Source organism: Pempheris klunzingeri, chromosome 21 (genome assembly GCF_042242105.1).
Source record: "Pempheris klunzingeri isolate RE-2024b chromosome 21, fPemKlu1.hap1, whole genome shotgun sequence".
Lineage (NCBI taxonomy): Eukaryota > Metazoa > Chordata > Actinopteri > Acropomatiformes > Pempheridae > Pempheris > Pempheris klunzingeri.
Window position 1 is genome coordinate 14,669,317 of NC_092032.1, and position 21,556 is coordinate 14,690,872.

General features: G+C 42.7%; 1 protein-coding gene across 2 annotated transcripts; it reads right to left on the reverse strand.

The window, feature by feature from the left end:
- Positions 1 to 469: 469 nt before the first annotated feature.
- Positions 470 to 20,806, reverse strand: LOC139220785 (tyrosine-protein kinase yes-like). Of its 2 annotated transcripts, XM_070852629.1 has the most exons (13): positions 20,635 to 20,683; positions 20,275 to 20,538; positions 11,025 to 11,335; positions 9,071 to 9,170; positions 8,435 to 8,533; positions 8,075 to 8,178; positions 7,353 to 7,502; positions 6,735 to 6,890; positions 6,073 to 6,252; positions 5,129 to 5,205; positions 4,692 to 4,845; positions 2,593 to 2,724; positions 470 to 1,368 (listed from the first exon to the last, which is right to left on the reverse strand). In XM_070852629.1, exons 3-13 carry the CDS (start codon positions 11,320 to 11,322, stop codon positions 1,160 to 1,162), a joined length of 1,659 nt encoding a protein of 552 aa, XP_070708730.1. In that variant the 5' UTR covers positions 11,323 to 11,335; positions 20,275 to 20,538; positions 20,635 to 20,683; the 3' UTR covers positions 470 to 1,159. The 2 variants fall into 2 exon arrangements, with proteins under 2 accessions (XP_070708730.1, XP_070708729.1); XM_070852628.1 differs by having other exon boundaries at positions 20,275 to 20,806.
- Between the last annotated feature and the right edge of the window lie 750 nt (positions 20,807 to 21,556).

Below are 21,556 nucleotides of genomic sequence, written 5' to 3' on the forward strand. Positions count from 1 at the left end.
CTTCAGTCAGTCACATTGTAGGAGATAAAATGGATGTTTCCAACTTGTCTGCTGGCTTTTCAAGTGATCTCCACTTTTAGAAAGAGCCGCTTAAAATTCATCGAGGCTATACGAGAAGAGTCATGTGAAGAGAGGCCGCAGGTCCACGAGTTTCATCACTGTTTAACTCAGTGACCCATTAAACAGATTGTTTCTATGTAAGCAAGCCGCTGTAGTGATCACAGTGAGATCACACAGTGCAAACCGGGCCGCGAGGGACAGAGGGAATTATGGCACCATAATAAAAAAGTCTGAGATTTCTGGGTGATGATGGACAGTTGGGGAGGTCTTCAGGTGAAGCTATAAAACCCTGTCCATGTGATATGCATACATGGTGATAATACATGATAACGAAGGAGCATAGAACATAAGATTTAAAAGAATGCATTGTAAAACATTAGAAAGGCATAAAAGACTATGTCACAGTCTCACTTTAGTTGTAACAAATTTAAAAAAAAAAAGCACTGTAGCTGATGAAATGTAACCGTTAAGCTGTGTGGGATTTACTTTTAAATAATCACTGTCAAATGGACTGTGATAATGACCACCAGGCCCCTGAGAGCTTCTAGCTATTTAGTTTAATATATTATCTCTTTAATAATCAATTGTTTTGACACATAATTCACCAATTCACCACAAAAGAATACAATTTGGAGGCGAATGGAGTGTGAAATCTCCACATTAGCCACATGAACAGCCCAACAGTGGGACTGTCAATCTCGACAACATCTTTTTCTATTGCGAGGCATTATCACAGCTTATTTCACAGCAACGCACTGTGTTCAAGAGAAAGAATCCCACATGTAGTGTAGTTAAAACAGAACTCAGTTTGTGTCCTCCTAACCACAGTTAGTATTGTACATGGTGATAAAGTCCACATTAAATAAAAAAAAAAAACATGTCACACAGCTAAGACTTGTGTAGTACCATGACTGAAAACATATGAATATAAAATGAAATGGTGGCAGACACTGAAAAAAACAAAATAAAGAATAGGTAGAGCAAATAGTGGTTTAGCCTGGTTTTCAGTCGACTTTTATGGAGTCAAATAATTAAGAGCTCGTGTCTTTTCTCTGTCTGTCAGTAAGTCTGCTCCCAGGCGGAGGGATACGCAGGCAGGCTATAGGTTCTCTCCAGGTTGGTACTGTGGCTCCGTGGCCGTAAAATAGTCCTCCAGGAAGGACTGCAGGTACTCAAAGGTGGGCCTCTCGTCGGGCTCCTTCTTCCAGCAGAGCTTCATCATCTCGTGCAGGGACTCGGGGCACCCCTGGGGGCAGGGCATGCGGTAGCCTCGCTCCACCTGCTCCAGTACCTCACGGTTCACCATGCCTGAGGAGGAGACGGGACACAGAGGGGGCTGTCAGAGCTTTGTTTGTTGTTGTTTTTTAGGCTTTGGTTAGTGGAATCAAAAAATTGGAATACCAATGGCACAAGTGAGAGGAGGACACTGCCAGGTGCTCGTGTGTTTGTTTTCAAGTCGATAGATTACAGACTTAAGAGTTTATTGTGTCTTTTCACACATTAAGAGTATATAAATGTAAAAAAGAAAAGATGCAAATTCCCAAGTTTAAGAGGCTCAAACCAGCAAATATTTTTGCTTGATAAATGGCATAAATAAAAGAAAAGATCAACTTCATGTGACTTATCCTCGTTTGCTCTTTTGCTGAGAGTTAGATGAGAAGATATTTGCCACTCTCATACCTGTTCAATGAATTTGCTACAGCCAGGAGACGGTTAGATTAGTTTATATAAATGAAAAGTGGAAACAGGGTTAAAGAGCCTGGCTCCCTCTGAGGGAAACAGTTTCCACCCACCAGCACCTCTGAAGCTCACCAAAGAAAGTCACTGCACCCGGCTAAGAAATAGTCCCACACATAACTCCCTATAAAACCACAACTTGGCATTCTTACACCTTAGCTTTCATATGGATTCAACAAATGAGATATAACATGTTAAACAATGGGCTTTAGGTAGAGTTTGTTAGCTTTGGACTGAGCCAAGCTACCTGTTTCCAGTCTTTATGCTAAGCTAAGCTAATGGACGTCAAGCTGTAGCTTCATATTTAGCGTACAGCTATTCCTTAAATCAATCATCAGAACTGTTTTTCATTAACTTTCTGTATGGATGGATCAATCTATTAGTTGTTTCAGTGCTACATCTGATAGAAAGCGGAGTTGTGTGAGGGTGAAGCAGAGCACTGCAGGCACTGCTCCCCAGGGCAATATCAGTCTGGCAGATGGTTATAAACAAGAGTGGTGTTCAATCTCCTGATCGTCCTCCACCAGATGGTCTCATCTAATCTCAGATGTGTGTGTGTGGGTGTGTGTGTGTGGATGTCTCTGTTCCCCCTGCAGAGGCATAAACAACCAGCGCAGACAATGTCAGACAGCTTCACTTCATCCTTCGATATTAACGAGCACGCCAGCTTGACGTCTACTGACAGACTGGAAGCTGATAACTCTGGCTGTGAATCGACGCCCTCTGACGCTACATATGCATGTTTTTGTGTGTGTGTGTGTGTGTGTGTGTGTGTGTGTTGTCACTGTCACTCACCCGGGTAGGGCACCCTGCCTTTGGTGACAAGCTCGGTGAGTAAGATCCCAAAGGACCAGACGTCTGACTTGATGGTGAAGCGGCCGTACAGGGCGGCCTCTGGAGCCGTCCATTTAATAGGAAATTTGGCCCCTGCATGTGATGGAGGGGAGGAGAGGGGTGAGGTGATGCTACTAGAGGGGGCATGCCTTCATTTCTGGTTTTATTTCCAGGAAATCACAAAGACCACAGTGGCCCACAATGACATTATTAAGACTACATCATTTTTTGGTATTCAGTTTCATACAGGAACCTCAGAGAAAAGTCTCACAACTCTCAAATGAAAGATTTCAGGGATACGAATGAGTATAAAGGACATCATTAAGGATTTTGTTGTAAAGGGTCGGTTCAACTTCTGGGTGCCCAAACATGACTTTATATTCTATGGCATATGTGATATCTAGCCACGCAGGTAGTTTTGGATTTCTTCACCTGTTTAAAGTTATTTCTGCCACCACGGCGGACTGAATTCTGTTTGTGTTAACATTAATGTAGTTAATCGGTACGTCTTTCTAGAAACATAATACTCGTGCAAGTTTTCATTGGAACCGTTTATATGTTGTCCTTGTAAATTCCCGATATAACACTGGTACTGGAAAGCTGCTGAAAGTTTTAAACGTAACTTTTTCGTTGCTGTTGGCATCACAAACAACATTTAATCTCCTCATCAGTCTCCTTTTCTGCCACCAGAAGTTAGTTTCAGTTGAACATCCTGTTGCTAGTGGCAACCACTCCTGTCAGTGACAGTTAGAAACCAAGTACCCGAGCAAATATCGACGGGCATCTTTTATGTACTATTCAAGTGCCCTTGTAGGAGCTGTGTCTGTAGATACTCTTTTCACAGCTGCTTTATGACTATTGATTTTGTTTTCCTGTGGGGACTTCCTGCCATCAGGGACAAAGTAACTACAATACTTACCATCCTATACTTTTGTAAACCCAGCTTCCTTATTACTGTAGTAATTCATTTTAGCAGTAAGTAGCAAATGATACCTGCTAAACATTAGCGTGTTAACATTCTGACTGAGGGCATGTAAGTGTGCTGCTGTTAGCTTTTAGCGGTTAGCTTTAATACAGCTGCACCCATCGACTGCATAAAAGTGGACGTAGCTTCTGGGACTAAAAAGTGAAGCCAATACGAAGTTTCTAATATCCAGCAGGGGGCGTCTCACTGGCTCCAAACAGAGGTCTGATTGTATGGAAGTCTATGAGAAAATGACCCTGATTCTGACTTGATTTATTACATCAGTAAAGATTTTCCTAATCAGTTTATGATCCCAATCACTAGTTTCAAGTCTCCTCCAATACAAAATGATGTTGATTTTGTAAATTCTGATCCTGTTTAGAGTAAAATAGACCATAAAGCAGGTTGTGCTTTAGGGCAGGGCTACCGTCTGACTAAACAAAGGCAGTCTTCTTGGGACGAATGTCACTTCAGGCTCCAAAAAAACCAAGATGGCGACACCTACACAGCCAGACTCAAGGCTTCAAAACGGCAGTCCATACATCAATAGGTGACATCACGGTAGCTACATGCACTTCTTAAATACAGGCAATGGCTGCGCCTAACAGTGCTGTAGGTTCTTGGTCTTGTTACAATACATTTAGTCTCCCATGTTTTATGATATTTTATCTTTTTTTTTCTAATATAATACTGGATTTGTTGTCCAATATTGTTTTTACAGTTTCACAACTGCTTCCAGACTCCGGATCTCAGAGACAGAAATATCAAAGTCTGAGTAAATAAAACAAAAATTGCCCACATAGCTAAACACCACTGCAGGCAAGTGAGAAAATATTTTTTTGTAATTTGGGTAGGTCAGTCCTTTAAGGAACAGCCACAGCAGTGAGATGAATTATCTCAGCGTGTGAAAAGTGCAGCTAATCAGAGGGAACAGGAGCATCTGGTTTCCACTATTATCCTAATTCACCATGATAGGAGACAACGCGGAGTCGTCCTTGCTGTGAGGTCACTGCTCCATCCATTTCTACCCCGACACCTCATTCACCTGTGACTCACACAGTCTAGGTTTGTGTTTACGTGCTCTGTGTGTACCCACCTTGCCTCGCTGTGTACTCATTGTCCTCTATCAACCTGGCCAGACCAAAGTCGGCGATCTTGCACACCAGGTTGTCACCCACGAGAATGTTGGCAGCGCGCAGGTCCCTGTGGATGTAATTCATCCTCTCGATGAAAGCCATGCCGTCAGCGATCTATAAACAAAACATTTGACAGCATCTCACGACAGCTGCTTCGGCAAATAATTTTTAGCTTCTCACACTCGGAACATCAAGCCCTCTGTCAGGCATAAAGAGGAGACTAATAGTGAAAGAACAAAAGCAAAAGCGTGCCAAATCTGGGAGAGGAAGACATGTTTACCTGAGGCAGTTCTTTTTTTAAAATCAGGGGCTCAAAATAGAACTTAACAGCACGAATCACTCACATAAACTCCGCTATCTGAAATCAAACAACACAGGAATTTGTGGTTTGTCTCACCTGTGCAGCCATGTCCACCAACAAGGGGAGTTTAAGGAATTTGCCGTCACCCTCTTTGAGGAAGTCAAGCAAGCTTCCTATAAAGACAGCACCAGTGAGAGGTCATAAATTCAGGGCAGCCATAATATGCTGTGGGAGCAATAAAAAGGCCAGTGTTACACCCTGCCTACTAATCTACTGCTATATGAAATGTTAAATATATCAATGAAGCCCTCCATCCTTACCATACCTGGGTGGAAAATTAAATTGAATATTAAATTAGGCTATGAATTGATATGCGAGTCATAGTGACATCTAATCACTCCATCTAATTCGGAGGTAGTATTTTCTGCATGACGAGTGGGGGAACTGTGGAAAATACAACAGCAGTTGCTCTAAGAGCTCACGACACACAGCCGACCAACAAACTGAAGGCATTTAGACAAGCATGCACACACAGAGGCATATGTCATAGAGTCAACATTTATGCACACATAAATCTAATTACTCATAAAAGCCTGAAAAAAAGAAAAGAAACGCATTGCAGCTGAAGCTATGAAAGCCTCCCACAAAACCGCTGCAGTTTTCAATTAAACATCCCAGTTTTGGGCCTCAGGGTGCCACAGGGGATTTTCAAGGACTTTCAATCCGTACAGCATATTAATTAAAACATCCATAAAATTTACATTTCCCCTTTAAGGAAATCACCATGCGTATATCTGTGCAACATCAGTGCCTGAAAATCCAAGACCGTGTGATCAACTTTATGCCTGAAAAGTCTACAGGCTGAGGCTTGATGTTGTTTTGCTTCTCTTTAAAAATAGACCTCATCAGTGGCATGTAACAGGAAACAGCTGAGTCTTGTTAATCTCTAGGGCTGAGAGTTCTCAGAAAATCAGTTTAATTGCTTATCAAATAAGCCATTCTGGAGCTTGTAATGGGTTTTCAGGTATGTTTCAGGGTACCTTTGGCCATGTACTCTGTGACGATGTAAATGGGCTCCTCGGACACCACAGCATAAAGAGGCACCAGTTTGTCGTGCCTGAGCTTCTTCATGATCTGAGCCTCTTGGAGGAAGGCCTCGGGCGACATGGTGCCCGGCTTCAGCGTCTTTATGGCCACCTTAGTGGTGCCGTTCCACGTGCCTGCAGTGACAAGACAGGGAGGTAAAAGCCCGCAGGCCGCAGGGGTAATCAGTGCTGTTAATGGGGTGGGAGCAGGACAATATCATTAATTAGGTCTTGTAATTGCTCAGACATGTGCTGTCATGCATGCGCTCCTCGCAAAAATATCCCTGGGATGAGCGAATACGAAGCCTGCAGTTCAAAAAAGGAACAAATAAATGAGTGAGACGATCTCTGGAGATTGAGAGAATACAACAAACAGAGGAAGCAACTGCAGGAAGTGGATAATTCCCCTGTTTGGACAAAAATAGACACAACAAATATAAGCTTCAAGTGTTTGTGTGTTTGATTTATGCGCATAATGTCTGAATTTCCTACATAAATCTGGGCTGATTTTGTATTTCCCCATCAAGATAATTACAACTGAATACTAAACAAACGCATAAGGCCAGAAAGCATTTTGCGAACACGTTCCTGTGCGTCTCGTCTTGTCTTGCTCTTACCCATCCAGACCTCTCCGAAGCAGCCCTGGCCCAGTTTGAGCTCCAGTCGCAAGGACTCTCTGGGAATCTCCCAGGCGTCTTTAGCAAGCCCCTGGGTCTGAGGCTTGACTGTGGGGCAAACCGTGGTCAGCCTGTGGCAAAGCCCGTCGGCGTGCTCTGTGATAAAGCGAGACACGGAGATCAAAACGCTACATTACACCCAGCAGGGTCACACACACCCACACGAGTCTTTGAAACCAGCAGGATGCAGCGTTTAAAAGCCAGCCTGTTTCATGCATCGATTCATTCCATTTGATGTGGATGAATTTTTACTCTTATACTAACTGTGATGAAATATAAATGAGATGAAGTGGCTGTTTAACACACCAAAACCCTCTCTGGAGTCAGACTGAAGTGAACCTCAAGCCTTTTCAGGCAGAAGACAACGAGGGAGGCTCAAAATCATAACCGCACCATGGATTGTTAATAAAATTGAATGCTATTCATCTGCCTGTAACACCCCGGGGCCTGTTGTAGGTGGCACAGAGCACAGGTGTGACTGACAGTAATTTTCAGGTGTGATGAAAACGACAGAAGACAGAACAAGAGAGTGAGCAGGAAGCTTTGCACAAGACATACCTGTGTAGTGTTTGACGAGCTTCTGTAATGTGTCAAACTGCGCTCGTGTAGTGATGTAGTATCCCCCGCTGTCAAGCTTGCGGATCTTGTAGTGTTTCACATTGTCTCCTTTGGCTTCATCCCAGTCTCGTATGGAGAGAGAATACGCACCTAGAGGAGGCAAGAGAAACGTCCTTCATCCGTCCAAACAAAGAAGAGATTTTGACGTTTATAGAACTGCAAAGTGGGATGAGACGCTGCTTCTCTGAGTCCTTTTTTGCCACTATAAATTCCACTTTATGACCAAATAACTTCAAAGCTAATGACATTCCCATCAGCCTCCACTGTACATTAAGTCGGTCACCTTTGTACGCATTGACCGTAGTAAAACAGGAGAAAGTAGACTTGAGATGTAAAAATACGCTTTGGTTCAGTACGCTCAGAACATAGTTACATGGAAAATGACCATGGTGACATTAGCATTCAGCATTTAGTATGGTTTAAGTCCTGTTATACACCGTCTTCTCCGTTTCTGTTGTCTCCCTCTTTCCACTTTTCTGATTGGATGTTTCATACCAAAATGCTCACTGGAATTTGTAGTGGACTTGTTTCCTTTTGTTTTGTGTCTAACTACTAGCAGGCTAGCATTGTCCCAGCAGGAAATTAATAGAAGTTTTACTCATGGATGCCTGAAAACTACACTTCCCACTTTACCGCTCTGTTAATGAAGAAGCGATCGTCACCTTTAGTAGTTTCACTTTCTCGCACCAGGAAGGTTCCTCGATGGTTCCCTGGATTCAGCAGCAACCTTTCAGCATCTTTGCGACCCATTTTGCCAAAGTACCACCTATAAAGAGACACATACATAAAAAAAACTGCCCAACTCTAACGTGGAGACAGAGAAGCTGATAAAGCTGTTAAAAATTAGCTTTACAAGATGTTGTTGATTACAACATCAAAATCACATTATGAAGCTGTTAATGTTGGGACAGCGTGCTTGTTGTAACCCATGTGACACGAGATCATGCTAGCGTTAATAGTCTTCTGGTGCAGTCGTTGTAAATGGAGTAATGAGGTTATAACAAGTGGCAACAAGGCCCTACTCTTCAGCCTGGATGGAGTCAGCGGGGGCCACATAATTGCTCGGGATGTAGCCTTTCCTCCCCGTGTTGATGGAGCGAGCCTCCCACCAGTCTCCTTCTCTGCAGGAGGACAATGACACAGGAGAGATGAGACAAATGGCCAACCAAGGCCTGGTGCTTATGTATCTTACTATGACTGATCCTCTGGGTGAATCCCAGTTTATAATTGCTAATTGTTAATGATTGGAGGATCAGCCTTGTATACAATTATCCTCAGTAATTTGTTCTGCATTCATTTAACCCTCCAGATTTGATTAAAAAAAATGTCGAACTGGCTTAAAAAATGCGAGGCGGGACTGAAAAACACTGTCACTATTGGGATTGAATGAAACTAATCTACTTTACATTACAATGCTATAACCTCAGGCAACATCTCTGCCACAGCATGAATTAAATAAAAGATTCACAGAACTGTGCAGAAAGGCAGCTTCAGGAAACAAGTTGCAATCAAACTCATTCATGAATACAGACACACAGGGAACAGGTGCAGTTTAGGATTGCAGCATGAAAGAGAGGCATCTTGTTATCACTGCTCCACTACAAACATATCTAAATAAATGCAACATGAACTGAGAGAGAAACTGCGAAGATGCTCACGTGTTGTTGATGATCTGGAAGCGGTCCCCTTTTTTAAATGAAAGGTCATCTGATGTTCTTGCTTCATAGTCATACAAGGCAACAAAGAAGGTAACACCACCTAGAAACACAAAAACAGACCCACCTATAATAAAAGACAACCTTGTGCGCTTGTGCAAGTGAACACACACATAATAGCAGACAATGATGTAAGTAGAGGGCATTAGAGATTTCAGGAAACAGCAGGTTTGTTTGTTGTCTAAAGGCCAGTGAAGGTAAATCTGTCTCGCCACATTCTGAGAGCTCATGCTGTATTGATTTTTTTTGGCCTGTGAATAGTATGAGAACTTCCCCTGCATGGAAATATGACTGTGACTAGACTCCACAGAGACAGACAATGATACTCAGACACAAGCCAAAGTAGAGTCAATATATCCAACTTTTAATATAACAGTCTCCATAACTGTCATAAACATAAACTGGAGCTCAAACAAGACATCACAAGACCATAATTTCAGTAAATTATGGTACGTGTCAACATCTCAAAACATTTTGCCCTCTATATTGCCGGACCCCCGGACAGATGACATTCATATCCCCTCCGCTGACAGCAGTGATTGTCAACAGTAATCCCATTATCTCCAGCAGAAAGCAAACACCATGGCAGTGCCACCTTCACCCTCCCTCTGAGAGCAGATAATCCAACGTGGAGGAGGATTACAACCTAAATCCCACCGAAACAGGAGGGTTCAATCTCATCACTTTGCCCTCAGGATCGCTGTAAGCAGCTCAGACACGTTTAGAGTGATCACAGCTGATAGCCGGACCTGTGTTCAATCTAACAAGGAGAAGCTAGTTAAAATGACAATAACAGGGGCATTAGCTGTAATGCCGACATGCCAGATCAGCATACTGACCAAGTTCAGCTCGGTGTTAAGTAATGCTATGTTTGCACGTTTTAACCCAATTATTGTAATAAAAATTATTTGAATTTTAACTTGCTAACTGGTAACCATTCACCTGTGTTTTATACTGACATCAATGTTTCCATTATGTCTATTTTTAATTTTTTTTTTACTCAAGATTGGTTTGATAAGTCATGCACCACACCACACAATGACAGCCATGCTAACATATCCGTAAGGTGTAATGCTGCTGACAAAGCGAACACACTGATGTTTAGAAGGTATTATGTTTATCACAGTCTTAGTTTGGCGGGCCACTATGCTAACACTTGCTAATTAGCACTAAACATAATGTACTGCAGAGTGTCACAAAGTGATGGTGCTACTTTAGGAGTTAACAGATCACCAAAGTCATTACAATTCATCTTGAGGGAGGCATGAATGTGTGTATAAAATTTCATAGCAATCCATCGATTAGTTGTTGAAATATTTCATTGAAAATCTCAAAAGTCAACCTCAATGTGGCGCTAGAGGAAGTCAGGGGATGATCAAAGTCAGTAGGATGCACCGTTCAGGAACCACAAATACCTTTATAAAAATTCAGTGCCACTTTATCTGCTGGAGGATTAAATTCAAAATGGGATGATTGGTCATTAGGATTCATCCACTGGGGACCATGATCTAAACTGACGGACGGTGATACTGAACATATCTGAGATCACTTAAGTCATTCAGATTCATTCTGGCAAAGTAGCGGATCTCCATCCCTTCAGCCGAGCCACTAGCACGACAAAATGATGATGAAAAAGCATGATGGATTGCTCATCTGCAGCAACTCAATCAACTGGATTTAAATACCATAGCAAAAAAAATATGTCAGTAAAGACAAGATACCATACAGCATTGTGGAAATACCACAGATTGAAGAATATAAAGATTATGAGTATCTGTCTGGAAGATAATAAATGGGCTAAAATGTATGTATTGAACATGAATATTAACAGGGAAATGCTCTCCATGTTGACCATTACCACCATTGAAATTACATCTTACAATAAAACACAACTCACTTGAGACAGCTCCCGAGAACGAGTTGGAAACAGGACCGGTGAACGAGGACGACGCCCCTCCAAAGGGAGTCATGGCAGACGAGGAGCCACCAAACGGCGTAAGGGTGTGGTTGAAGTTTGCAGCCCCAGAGCCTGTTGAGGAGGAGGGAAGTTGACTTTGCTGCAGTTGGGTGGGATCCGGTCCGTAGTGACCTACGTGAGGTGTAGAGGCGGTGGCGTTGGGGTCAGACGCCACGGAGTTCTCTGGCCGATACTTCATCGTAGGGCCTTTGTCCTCTTTGCTCTTTATGCAGCCCATCGTCTCGACCTGCCTGGACAGACAGGACACAAAGCCGTCCAGTTAATTCCAGCAGATTGAAGAATACAGCATCCAAATCATGCCTCGCCTTAATGATACATGAATAAAGTGAAGGGCCAAGGGAGATGTGGGATTAACGCTTGCAACATAAGGCCTGTTGGAACATGCGTTATGAAATGAAAATTTAATGACCTGATATTAAAATGTGAATCATTTTGTTGTTTTTGTTGCAACCGCTAAGACTATAAGCCATGTGGTAACTGGGGCATATGGGTAAATGTAAAGTGAGTCAAATGTGTCAATTCCATTGTGCATGCATGTTTTGAGGTATGACAAGTGAAAAATAGAGGGATGATCATTTTACATTGTTGTGATCTATTACATAATATTGTCTTTCCATGGAGAGATCACATGAGAAATTGAAACCAATCTAGAGCAACTCCGCCTTGAAATGGAGAACAATATGAACTCAAGATCTTAAGGGAATAACAGAAAAAAAGGAGTGACCACTAGGGCCTGGAGCTGAAGCAGGTCATGCTGGCCTGTAGCGACCTTCGATAGTTGTCGTGCTTGCCTGAAAACAGGCGCTGGCTCTAGCTCAGGGGTCAGGGGTCCCTGGGCCAGAGCTTCCGTATGAAGTGGTAGTTAATATTTTTTGTTGGAAAGAATGGAGGACAATGACCACAACGAGACACAAAATGACTACCAAGAGATCCAAAGTGACTACAAAGAGATACAAAACCAACACAAAGGGGCGAAACCCGAACGCAATCACAAATTGACCACAAAGAGACTCAAAACGATCGTAAAAGAATCCAAATGACCACAAAAAACTCAAAAACGACTACAAAGAGACCCAAAACAACCAAAGAGAGACTCAAATCGACAACAAAAAGATGCAAAATGAGTTCAGGTCTGCTCCTATGTATGAAGGGTGTTATGTCTGTCATGTGTTACATGCCTGTACCCTGGGGCCTATTGTCTCTCCATCCCTCAGCCTGACCACGCTACAAGATTTAAAACACTGGTGTGTCTCCATCTGCGTGGTTGTCATTCCTCCTCCTAACATAATTTGGCCGGAGTCACACTGAGGCATTCTTTTGTGAGGTGAAGGCCCGGAAAATGTGGAGACAATCAGACACGCTTGTAAAGAAGCCTGAGCTCTGGGAGATCAGAAGGTTTCCATTCGCCAAGAACAACAGCTGCTCGAGGAGTTGGACTTGGTTAATTGGTGCTGACACACTACAAGACAGTAAAACAATAGAGGATTGAAGTGAAATAGGAGCTTTTATTCAGCGCGGAGAAGATGTGGAACATGAAAGCAGCCTAAACAATCGTGGTGCTACTGAGCAGCACCGTGGCACAGTTGGTGACAGGAGTGACAAGGGTGGCAGTTCTCTTCAATTACAGGGTCACACTCCAGCAGTGTTGAAATGCAAGAGAATGTGGTGCAGCGATACACCTTTCACTGATTTTGGAACAGCGGCCTTGATGTTGGGAGGCGGGAAGGATTTTTTTCTGCATCAGAGAAGGAGGGGCGAAACGGAGAGTTCATCGAGTTCTCCAGCTGAACTGCCAAGGAAATCAACAAAATGGGGACAAACCACAGAAACCTTCCAAAGATTCAGAACACTTTGCTCAAATAAAACCGTACAAGCGTTTAAATTGCAGGTTACAGCTCGTCCTGAGCACTGGTCGTCCTCTACAAAACCATTTCAAGAGTGGTCAGTCACCGGAGACGCTTCAAAGTGAAACAGACTTCTTGAAAATGCTTTCAAAGGAATACGCCGATAAATCTAATCTCAGATGTTAGAACTACTGCCAATATGCTGAAAATGTTGGCACGGAAAAAAGACTTGAACTTTCCGAGCCAAACTTTCCTTTAACCCCAAGACACAGTCAGTGTCGTGGAAAGCAGAGGGCTTCGTTCAGCGGCTTGGTCAACTACGGTGGGCTTGTGTTTCATCATCAGAGCCTGGACGGTTGGCTCAGCAGTGAACTGACCGCGCCATAAAAGCACTGGACACTGTCCCAGGAATATTTGCACTTTAAAGTGAGGATGTTTTTCCCTTCTAAAACTGAGACATCAGCCGTTTCATAAAACTGACATCACTCTTCCAAAATTATCATAACTGCACAAAACCTCAGCTGAACTTCTGGAGCCTTTCGAAAATAAAGCACCACATTAGTCATTTACATTCATAATGTACAAGAAGCTTGCTTAATAATTATGCACAATGTTTTTGTTTTTCTGATAAGGATTTGTGTTGATGCAAATGGTTGACTGATTTCACAAAGTTTTGACAATCAATCCTTTCTAGTGAAAAGGAAACCGTCAAACTGTGTTTTCTTTGGTTCAGGTCCAGCATGTTGTTGCATGTGATTCTCTATCTGTTGTCCCCTCATTTCCTGTCATCTCTCTACTGCTGACTGACTAATAAAGAATAAAACATCATTATATAAGAAAATCAATAATTTTTAGTCATTTAATGTGTAAAAATACCAAACATTTGCTGGCTAAAGCATTAAAAAGAAGATTTGTACATTTTTAGCCAAGCTCTCGGCTCAGTGGTGACATTGGTCAGTTCTCCACTTTGGTCCAGATTGAATTATCTAAAAATCTGAACCCCACCTGAATTGATTTAATTTGTCCAATACTTTGGCTTATGACCAAAGAACTTGTGTTTAGTGCTGGTAACCAAAAGTTAGCATGCTAACCCACTAAACTAAAATGGCAAACCTGGTAAATATTACCTGCTAAATATCAGCATGGTGGCATACTGACGCTCAAATCACAGCTTTGCCTAAATACGGCCTCAGAGGGACCACAAGTAAGTTGTTTTAAGGGAATTTATAGAGCAAATAGTTTATTATATATTGTGAACAGAGGAATCAGTGATTAAAATATGTGTTAGCAGTATCAAATGTTTTTTTTAGCTTGTAGACAATGTGTGTTTTCTTTCAGTGCTGTAGCTTCTCTGTGAGCAGAGAGGGGGTGTATACACACTGGTCTCTGGTCATATACAGGGAGAAACAATATAATATATGGTCCATCATCTTCACTGAGAGCTGAGCTAAATCTACACTGCCCGATACAGATGAAATGAATTCTATTGGACAAATGCATTTAAAGTGAAGCAAATCAATACCTTTTATGTACATAAATATATATCTAAGAAAATATATATCTAAGTCTAATGTTTCCCACCGAATCCAGGATGATAAGTGAAGCACTGCAAGGCAAAAGAATAACTCTGATATAACTCCCATTGGTGGCTGTGTGGGCATGAAGAAAATAATTGAGATCGAGTCTAAGAGAGAAACAGAGGGGAGACAGCAGGTTGGTTGAATGAGGGAGGGGGGCACCAGGCAGGCAGTGCCAGCTCTACCAGCTTGATCTACTAGGAGGATTATGAGGATGGAGGATTTACCCTAAGAGGATAATGACAGAAAACAAAAAAAACCCAACAAAATAAAATGAGTGACCCCTAGGGCCCGTAGCTGAAGCAGGTCATTCTGGCCTGTAGCAAACGCCCATGTTTAAAAGTACAAACAGTGAGATGTGTTTCAGAGATGACAGGGCTCTCTATTGGAGGCCTCTTACGGACTCCTGGCTGCGATGACATGATGCAAACAGCCTTTGCCTTTGAATCAGCTCAGCTCACCCTCTATCAATGACATACTGGTAAAAGCAGCCAGCCGTCACATGATGACACCACGGGCTGTGTCCACACTTCAGATCGCACCGCCAACGTGAGAATGCAGCGACTCTGGATGAGGTGAAAAATTATGCAACAAAAATAGTTTGTCCTGGTGGCATTTAAGGCCACAGAGGAGAATGAAAAGTGTTTTTCCAGGAAAGATGTTGCTGGATCTTAAATGTCAAACCAGATTTTACATTCAAAGTCTATTCAGTTCAACACAAGATCATTCCTGAACAGAAGAGCCAGAAAATCTGCCTGATTCTAATTATAGTAACTAATAGTAACATCCCACTGCCCCCGGGATGATTACTTGACCTACAACAGCACACGGCATCCAAACACGAGAATACTCCCAGTTGCACCAGTTGGAGCCACACACAGAAACAATGAGAGAGGAAGGTGAAGAGTTTAAATAAGGAAGTTTATATGACATCGCTAAGTATAAAAACGTGTGTGTCCTTCCTCTATCTGATTGGAGAGCCGTGGTGTTATTGTCTTAGCGCTGCTCCCGTCTGATAGATGGAGACAGACAAGGAGGACAAAGTCAGCTTGACTTTTCTTTCAGCTTCAGTCAAAGCACTTGGTGTTCAAAATGTTCCACTATCACTATCCACTAAAGGCAAAAATGTCTCTTTCTTCAGCCAACGTGACTATGAAAGTTTAAAAATGATTTATACATTCATTCCTCTTCTCCTCTTTTCTCAGAAAAATGAATACACAAGCATCTGCAATAAAAGCCTTGCGTAACTTTTCTGTCTCTGCTTAGTTTGCTTCTGTCGACAGGGTTCATCTTTTTTTTTTTTTTTATCTGTCTCAATAGTGTTACGTGCCACAGATGGATAGATGGTATGTTTGTTTAATATTCCTCCTCTGGACGGGTCAGATTGCTCCGTCAGTCACTGCAGAGCTGATAGCTGGAGGGAATACAGCGTCTTGCTCAAGGACACTTCATCAGAGCAGATTCTCACAACACCTGCCTGAAACATGATGACTCTAACTCAGGGACACTTTGAAAAGGAGATTTCTTTTTTTTTTTTTTTTTTTTGATTAGCAAGATTCGGTTCACACAAAGCCAGCGATGGCTGTGAATGTTATGCCTTCACATAAGTGTCTGAGAGCCTTTAGTTCAGATGTTCAGTTTATTATCATTTAAGAAGACTCATATTCTTACATTCGAAAAGCTGAACACAGCAAATATTTGGCTCTTTTTCTTAAACAGATGACTAAAACTATTCTTTCATTATCCAAATAATTGCAGTTTTTTGTGTAACCCTCTTACTGTTACATTAAGCTGTAAGCTCCCTTATTGCTAATATAGCCAAAACACATTTCATTTAGCAACGACCCAAAAGTATCTACAACAAACAGAAAACGAAAGGCTCCAGATGTTCCCCTGAGGGACTGAGTCCTCCAGGAACATCTGAAGCTCCCCCATGACCTTTGACCTCTCTGGTCCCTGCTTGTTTCCACATACAACATTCACAGTCTTCTTTCACATACCAAGAGGTTTGGAAACAGCTCTGCACACAAAACCAAAAACAGGCCGCTATTCAATTTGGGCTTTTCAGACCAGCCCCCAGCTCTAACGCTATGACATCAGAACTTTCTATATTCTTCTGTTACAGTGATAACTCTGACCTGCACTCTTCTTATCAGCGACCCGCCTACGCTCCCCCCGCCCCGCCGCTCCGACCACAGAGTGAGAATTCCACACAGGCTTCACAAAATGCTGATAAGACAGAGGAGGGCTCAGGTTTTTCTCTCTCACGCTCGCTGATAGCCGGAGTGGTGAGGAAGTTTGGCTGCTTGCAGTGGTCATGGTTCTGAATTTTAAAGAAGGCTGCAGAGACAAAGTTAAGCTGAGTTTACAGACGGCGCAGGAATATTTGTGTCATCCACATTTACAGTCCTACTGGTCAGGAGCAAAGAGACGCCTTTAGCTTTAATGTACAGAAGATCACCTGCAAAGAATCCACCGCTGGTCGCCGTTGGTTGACAAAGTCTTTATCGCCAAGAATTTTAATGATTATTTATCAGGCCAAAATGCCAGGATTTGCTGCTTTTCTTTGCTTACTATCATTTTAATGAAGTACGTTTGGCTTTCAGACTGTGGAAACAAGCTTTTGGAGGGATAAATTGATCATTAATCATTGAATGATTATTTGACTCACTACAGAACAAACATTTTGAAAGACTATTTGATAGTTGATTACTATTAGGAAGAACCTTACACATCAGCTAAATCTAACATTTTTATTGGTTTGACCGAGATGACTTAAATGTGAACCTGATACTGATGGCACTGAATGGGTACAGTCACAATACGTAACGTGTCAGTGAAGTACCCATTGCTGGACAAAGTGAAAATATGTGTTATCTTATGCAGAACTTGCAATCTGACTGACGCAGCATATCATGCATATCATGCATATCATGCATCATAAATAAACTAAACTCTGATTCTCAAATATACTGTGGTCCTTTTAGCACAAACGGCCTTCGGTGTTTACACAGCCTCCATTCCCCTGGGTTTGGATTATCCACCCTCTAATGAAGCTGACATTTGGCCGGATGACTGTCAGACAGCCGAGCTGAGGGGTACGATGGTGGGCTTCCTCCATCCATCAGCCGGCCGTCTGAGTGAAACCCTTCCCAGCATCTCCTCGGACAGGTGCTAGCGGCTGACGCTGCGGCTGCAGACGGGGAGGGTCTCCAGAGCTTTACTGGGCCTCAGATCTGCAACAGATGCTGCCTGCCACCATTTACCGCATTCCTCTGATGCCAAAGGGTTAAAACTGGGCCTGGAGAAATGTCATGTGACGTTTGGGAAGTCTAGCCTCGGAGCGGATAAGTGGCCCATACTGAGATCCACACTGAACTGGGTGTAGAGATCTCAAACAGACCAGGAAGCTCACAACAGTTTGAGGTCAAGAAAAGACTCGGAAGCAGCCTAATTCCTCAGCTCTCTTTGAAATTCAAGAAAATATTATGATTAATTTTGAGAAAGATAGTTTGTAGGAAATCCAAGTCCTCATGGAAAAGCATGTGAGCAAGGGTGCTGCCGGAGAACAGGCATCGCATATTCTTTAGAATAACAGGTCTTGTGGGAATACCTGAATACTGGTACCTGAGTCTCAGCTAAGTGGGAGCTATTTTGGGAATCTGAGTGTTGTCTACAATCATCCATTTGTCAGGACACATAACAGGGCCCAGTGTTTGAACTGTCAACATCTAACGGGGTGACTTTAAAAGTCATTCGATAGCCCGGATTAGGAAGTTTTCTCTGGAAAAATACACTCACTAAAATGTGATTCTTTAAAGGTTTTGCGGCGGGCTTGTTTGAGCTGAAGGAATATTCTGCTTTACTGTGAGACAACAGAGAGGAAAGAGCACAAACATATCAAAACCCACTGTCACATACTGACTGCTGACAAGAGTTTCATCCTAAAAAGTTTGCTCATGTTTATGTGTATTAAGTGGATTGTGGCTGGCAGCTTCCTAAAGGATTTAATGCAAGTGGACACAACTAGAATCTTTTCCTGCCTCTGTTGTTCTGATGGTTTTCTTGATGAACGACTGATGAATTATTTAGCTGCAGTGCAGATCATAATAAGCTGTTTAATGTCCACTCAGACACTCAGTGTTTTACAGAGACGCTGGTGGAGGAGGTGCTGCTTTGCTCAAGAGCGCTTCGCCATTTTCAAAATCTAAATAGAAAATACTCTCTAGGAACCTTTACACGGTAGCCATGAACTTGCAACACTCTTTCCCAAAGCTGGAGAGACAGAAAATCTGAATTTGACTATGATGAGAAATCAGCTGCATGACAAAGTCGCTCGGCCTCTTCAGGCTGTTCAGGGATCTGCGATTACCTAATAGTTACATTTTAAAATTCAGTGTTTCCAGATCGGAGTCACCCATTCAGCAATCTCTGCCTCATGTTGCGTTAAATTAACAGGATCTGAATGAGTTTCACACAGTCAGTGAGGTACACAGTCAGTGATGATTAGAGTAGTTCTGGTAGCAGCAGATACTGATATAATACTGCTAGAAAGTAGCTTGAATTCCAACCGTCCTGCCGTGCAATAACTCATCCTGTGGGCCAACAAAGTCACTGTCTGTTCACTGTCTGTGGAGCGGTGCCAAATTTTTATCACATATATCTTAGAAATTGCGGCATTCCCCTTTAACTCCCCTCAGGCCAGGTTCAGCAGCCCTCACATGGGTTTATACTAGCAATGACTGCTGCTGTTCAGGATGAGCTGCACGCTTTACATGACAAGCTCTCCAGGCAGGTTAAGCGTGACAGTCACTTTACTTCACACAGGCTGTCACACACACACACACACACACACACACACACACACACACACACACACACACACTGAGTGGGTAACGAGGACAAACCCCCAGCCGCTGCCTTCAGAGCGGAAAGGCAGAGCTAGAAGAAGAAGAATAAAAGCAACAGCACAAAACTGGGGAAGACTCAGAAAGTGTGACTCAGCTGTTCGACCAGTAAGTTTGAATTGAACTGACAGTATCACAGAAAGGGCTTGAACCTCCTCTTCCTCCTCCTCTTCCTCCTCCTACTTGACTGATCTGACAATAATCTGACTCAGCATGAGTCAAAGATTGGGTTAGATATTTGAAAAGATGAGGTGGCACTTATCCCCTCTTGTGTCTGGCTTTAAATGAGTACAATAAGAGGGAAGCATCACTGCAGTCATGAAGACTGATGGAAACACAGAACATTTTTGCATAAGATTTGAAAAAAAGACAATTAAATCATTTTTTTTTATTGATGTTTTAACTTTTGTTTCCCATAATCCTTTAATGACAAGTTAATCTTTACATTTATATGATTAAACTAATCTAATATGAGCTTTTTAACACATGCAGTGTTATTAAACTGTCAAATATCCGTGCTTAAATGACCTTGTCCTACTTTAAAGTGTTTTTTTCTGATATCTGATATGGTTGCACTAATATCCCTCGGGGACTTGAAGCACATGCTGTGTATTCACTGATATTTTCTCCTATTTAAAGATGATTAATACGCGGATCTCAGCTTGCAGGCAGAGCTACAGTGCAGACTTCACCCTGCAGACAGGTATATATTTGTACGATCATAAGGCAGCTTCATTCCTTTGTTGATGACAGGTCAGACAGGCGAGCAGCTGCGTTTCGGCCCATCCTTATCTAATCCTGCTGCTCTGACAAAGACACGTTTCATTTGGGATTTTTTTACCTTCACAAATCCGCGTCTTCCTTCTGTGTATTCTGCTTTTTTTTTCCTCCCCTTCAATCAAATCCGGGAAAAAAAAAAAATCTGAGTTATTCCAACCGGGACCGAACCGCCTTCATCCTCACTTCATCCATCCAGCAGAGCAACTGTGGTCAGATAGGGAGCTGAAGTTAAACCAAAGCGGTGCCACAGTGTGTGAGGATGGTGGAGGCGCTGGAGGAGACGGTCATTGTTGTCACAGAGGATGGATCCAGCAGCAGCATGACACTGGATTTAAAATTTAAAAAAAAAGGAAACAGGAAAAAGTGAGATCCTGAAGTGTCCCAGCTCTTTGTCGCCTCTACTTCCTACTACTAAACTTACATCCACCCCCACACAACAACATGGCCGACCCTGCCTGCGGGACTGGAGCCACGCACAGCTGGAGACGCGGATCCGTCCGGTGCAGCTGATCTGAGAGCAGCTCGAAGGCGATCAGGGGAGCAGAGCCAGAGGGATAAAGATTATACTCTGAAGAGATAATAATGTGGGAGCGGAGGGAGAGCGGACTGGCAGAGAGGAGGATGGTTTGTGGAGAAAAAAAAGGAGGACTCAGAGCGACCTCAATCTGATGAGCTTTCAGCAAAAAGTACAGGTCGCTGGCGCCCCCTGTTGGTTTAAAGGCGGTACTGCAGCTGCACATCTGCAGGTCAGGGAAATCTCACTTTATAGGTCATGTAATCTGCTCATTATGAAGTTCATACTTGTGCTTGGAGGTCCCACTAGAACAGGTTTGCATGGTTTGATGTTCAAAAAGCAGTTTTTTCTCATGCTGCTGCAGTCTGCACACTGTTTCAGAGGAACACATCAATGTGTGTGCTGTGATCTCACCTTCAGGAGTCGGCGTTAGTGAGGAAAAAACAACGGAGGACTCAGTGGATTCAGGATGCTGTTACTATCTGGTGACAGACGGCCTGCTGACTGTTTGGAGGAGGTCACATAATCAACATATCCCCTTATGACATCATAAGGGGAGCTAAATCTAAAGGGAGGAGGGAGCAGGAGGAAAAGAGAGAGGACGGCCTTTTCTTGTAGTTTTGTGGTCTCTTGGGGGCGCATATATATGTTGGCATTGAATTAAAAATTAAAAAGACATAAGATTAAAAATGAAATTAAAAAGGGCATTTTGCACAACGTGGGGCCTTTAAAAATGTGTTTGCTGTCAGTGGTGGTGGTTTAAACATTCACCTGTAAAAACTAATGCAATCCAGTACAACAGCTGTACCATGAATTCTTTCTTTACAAA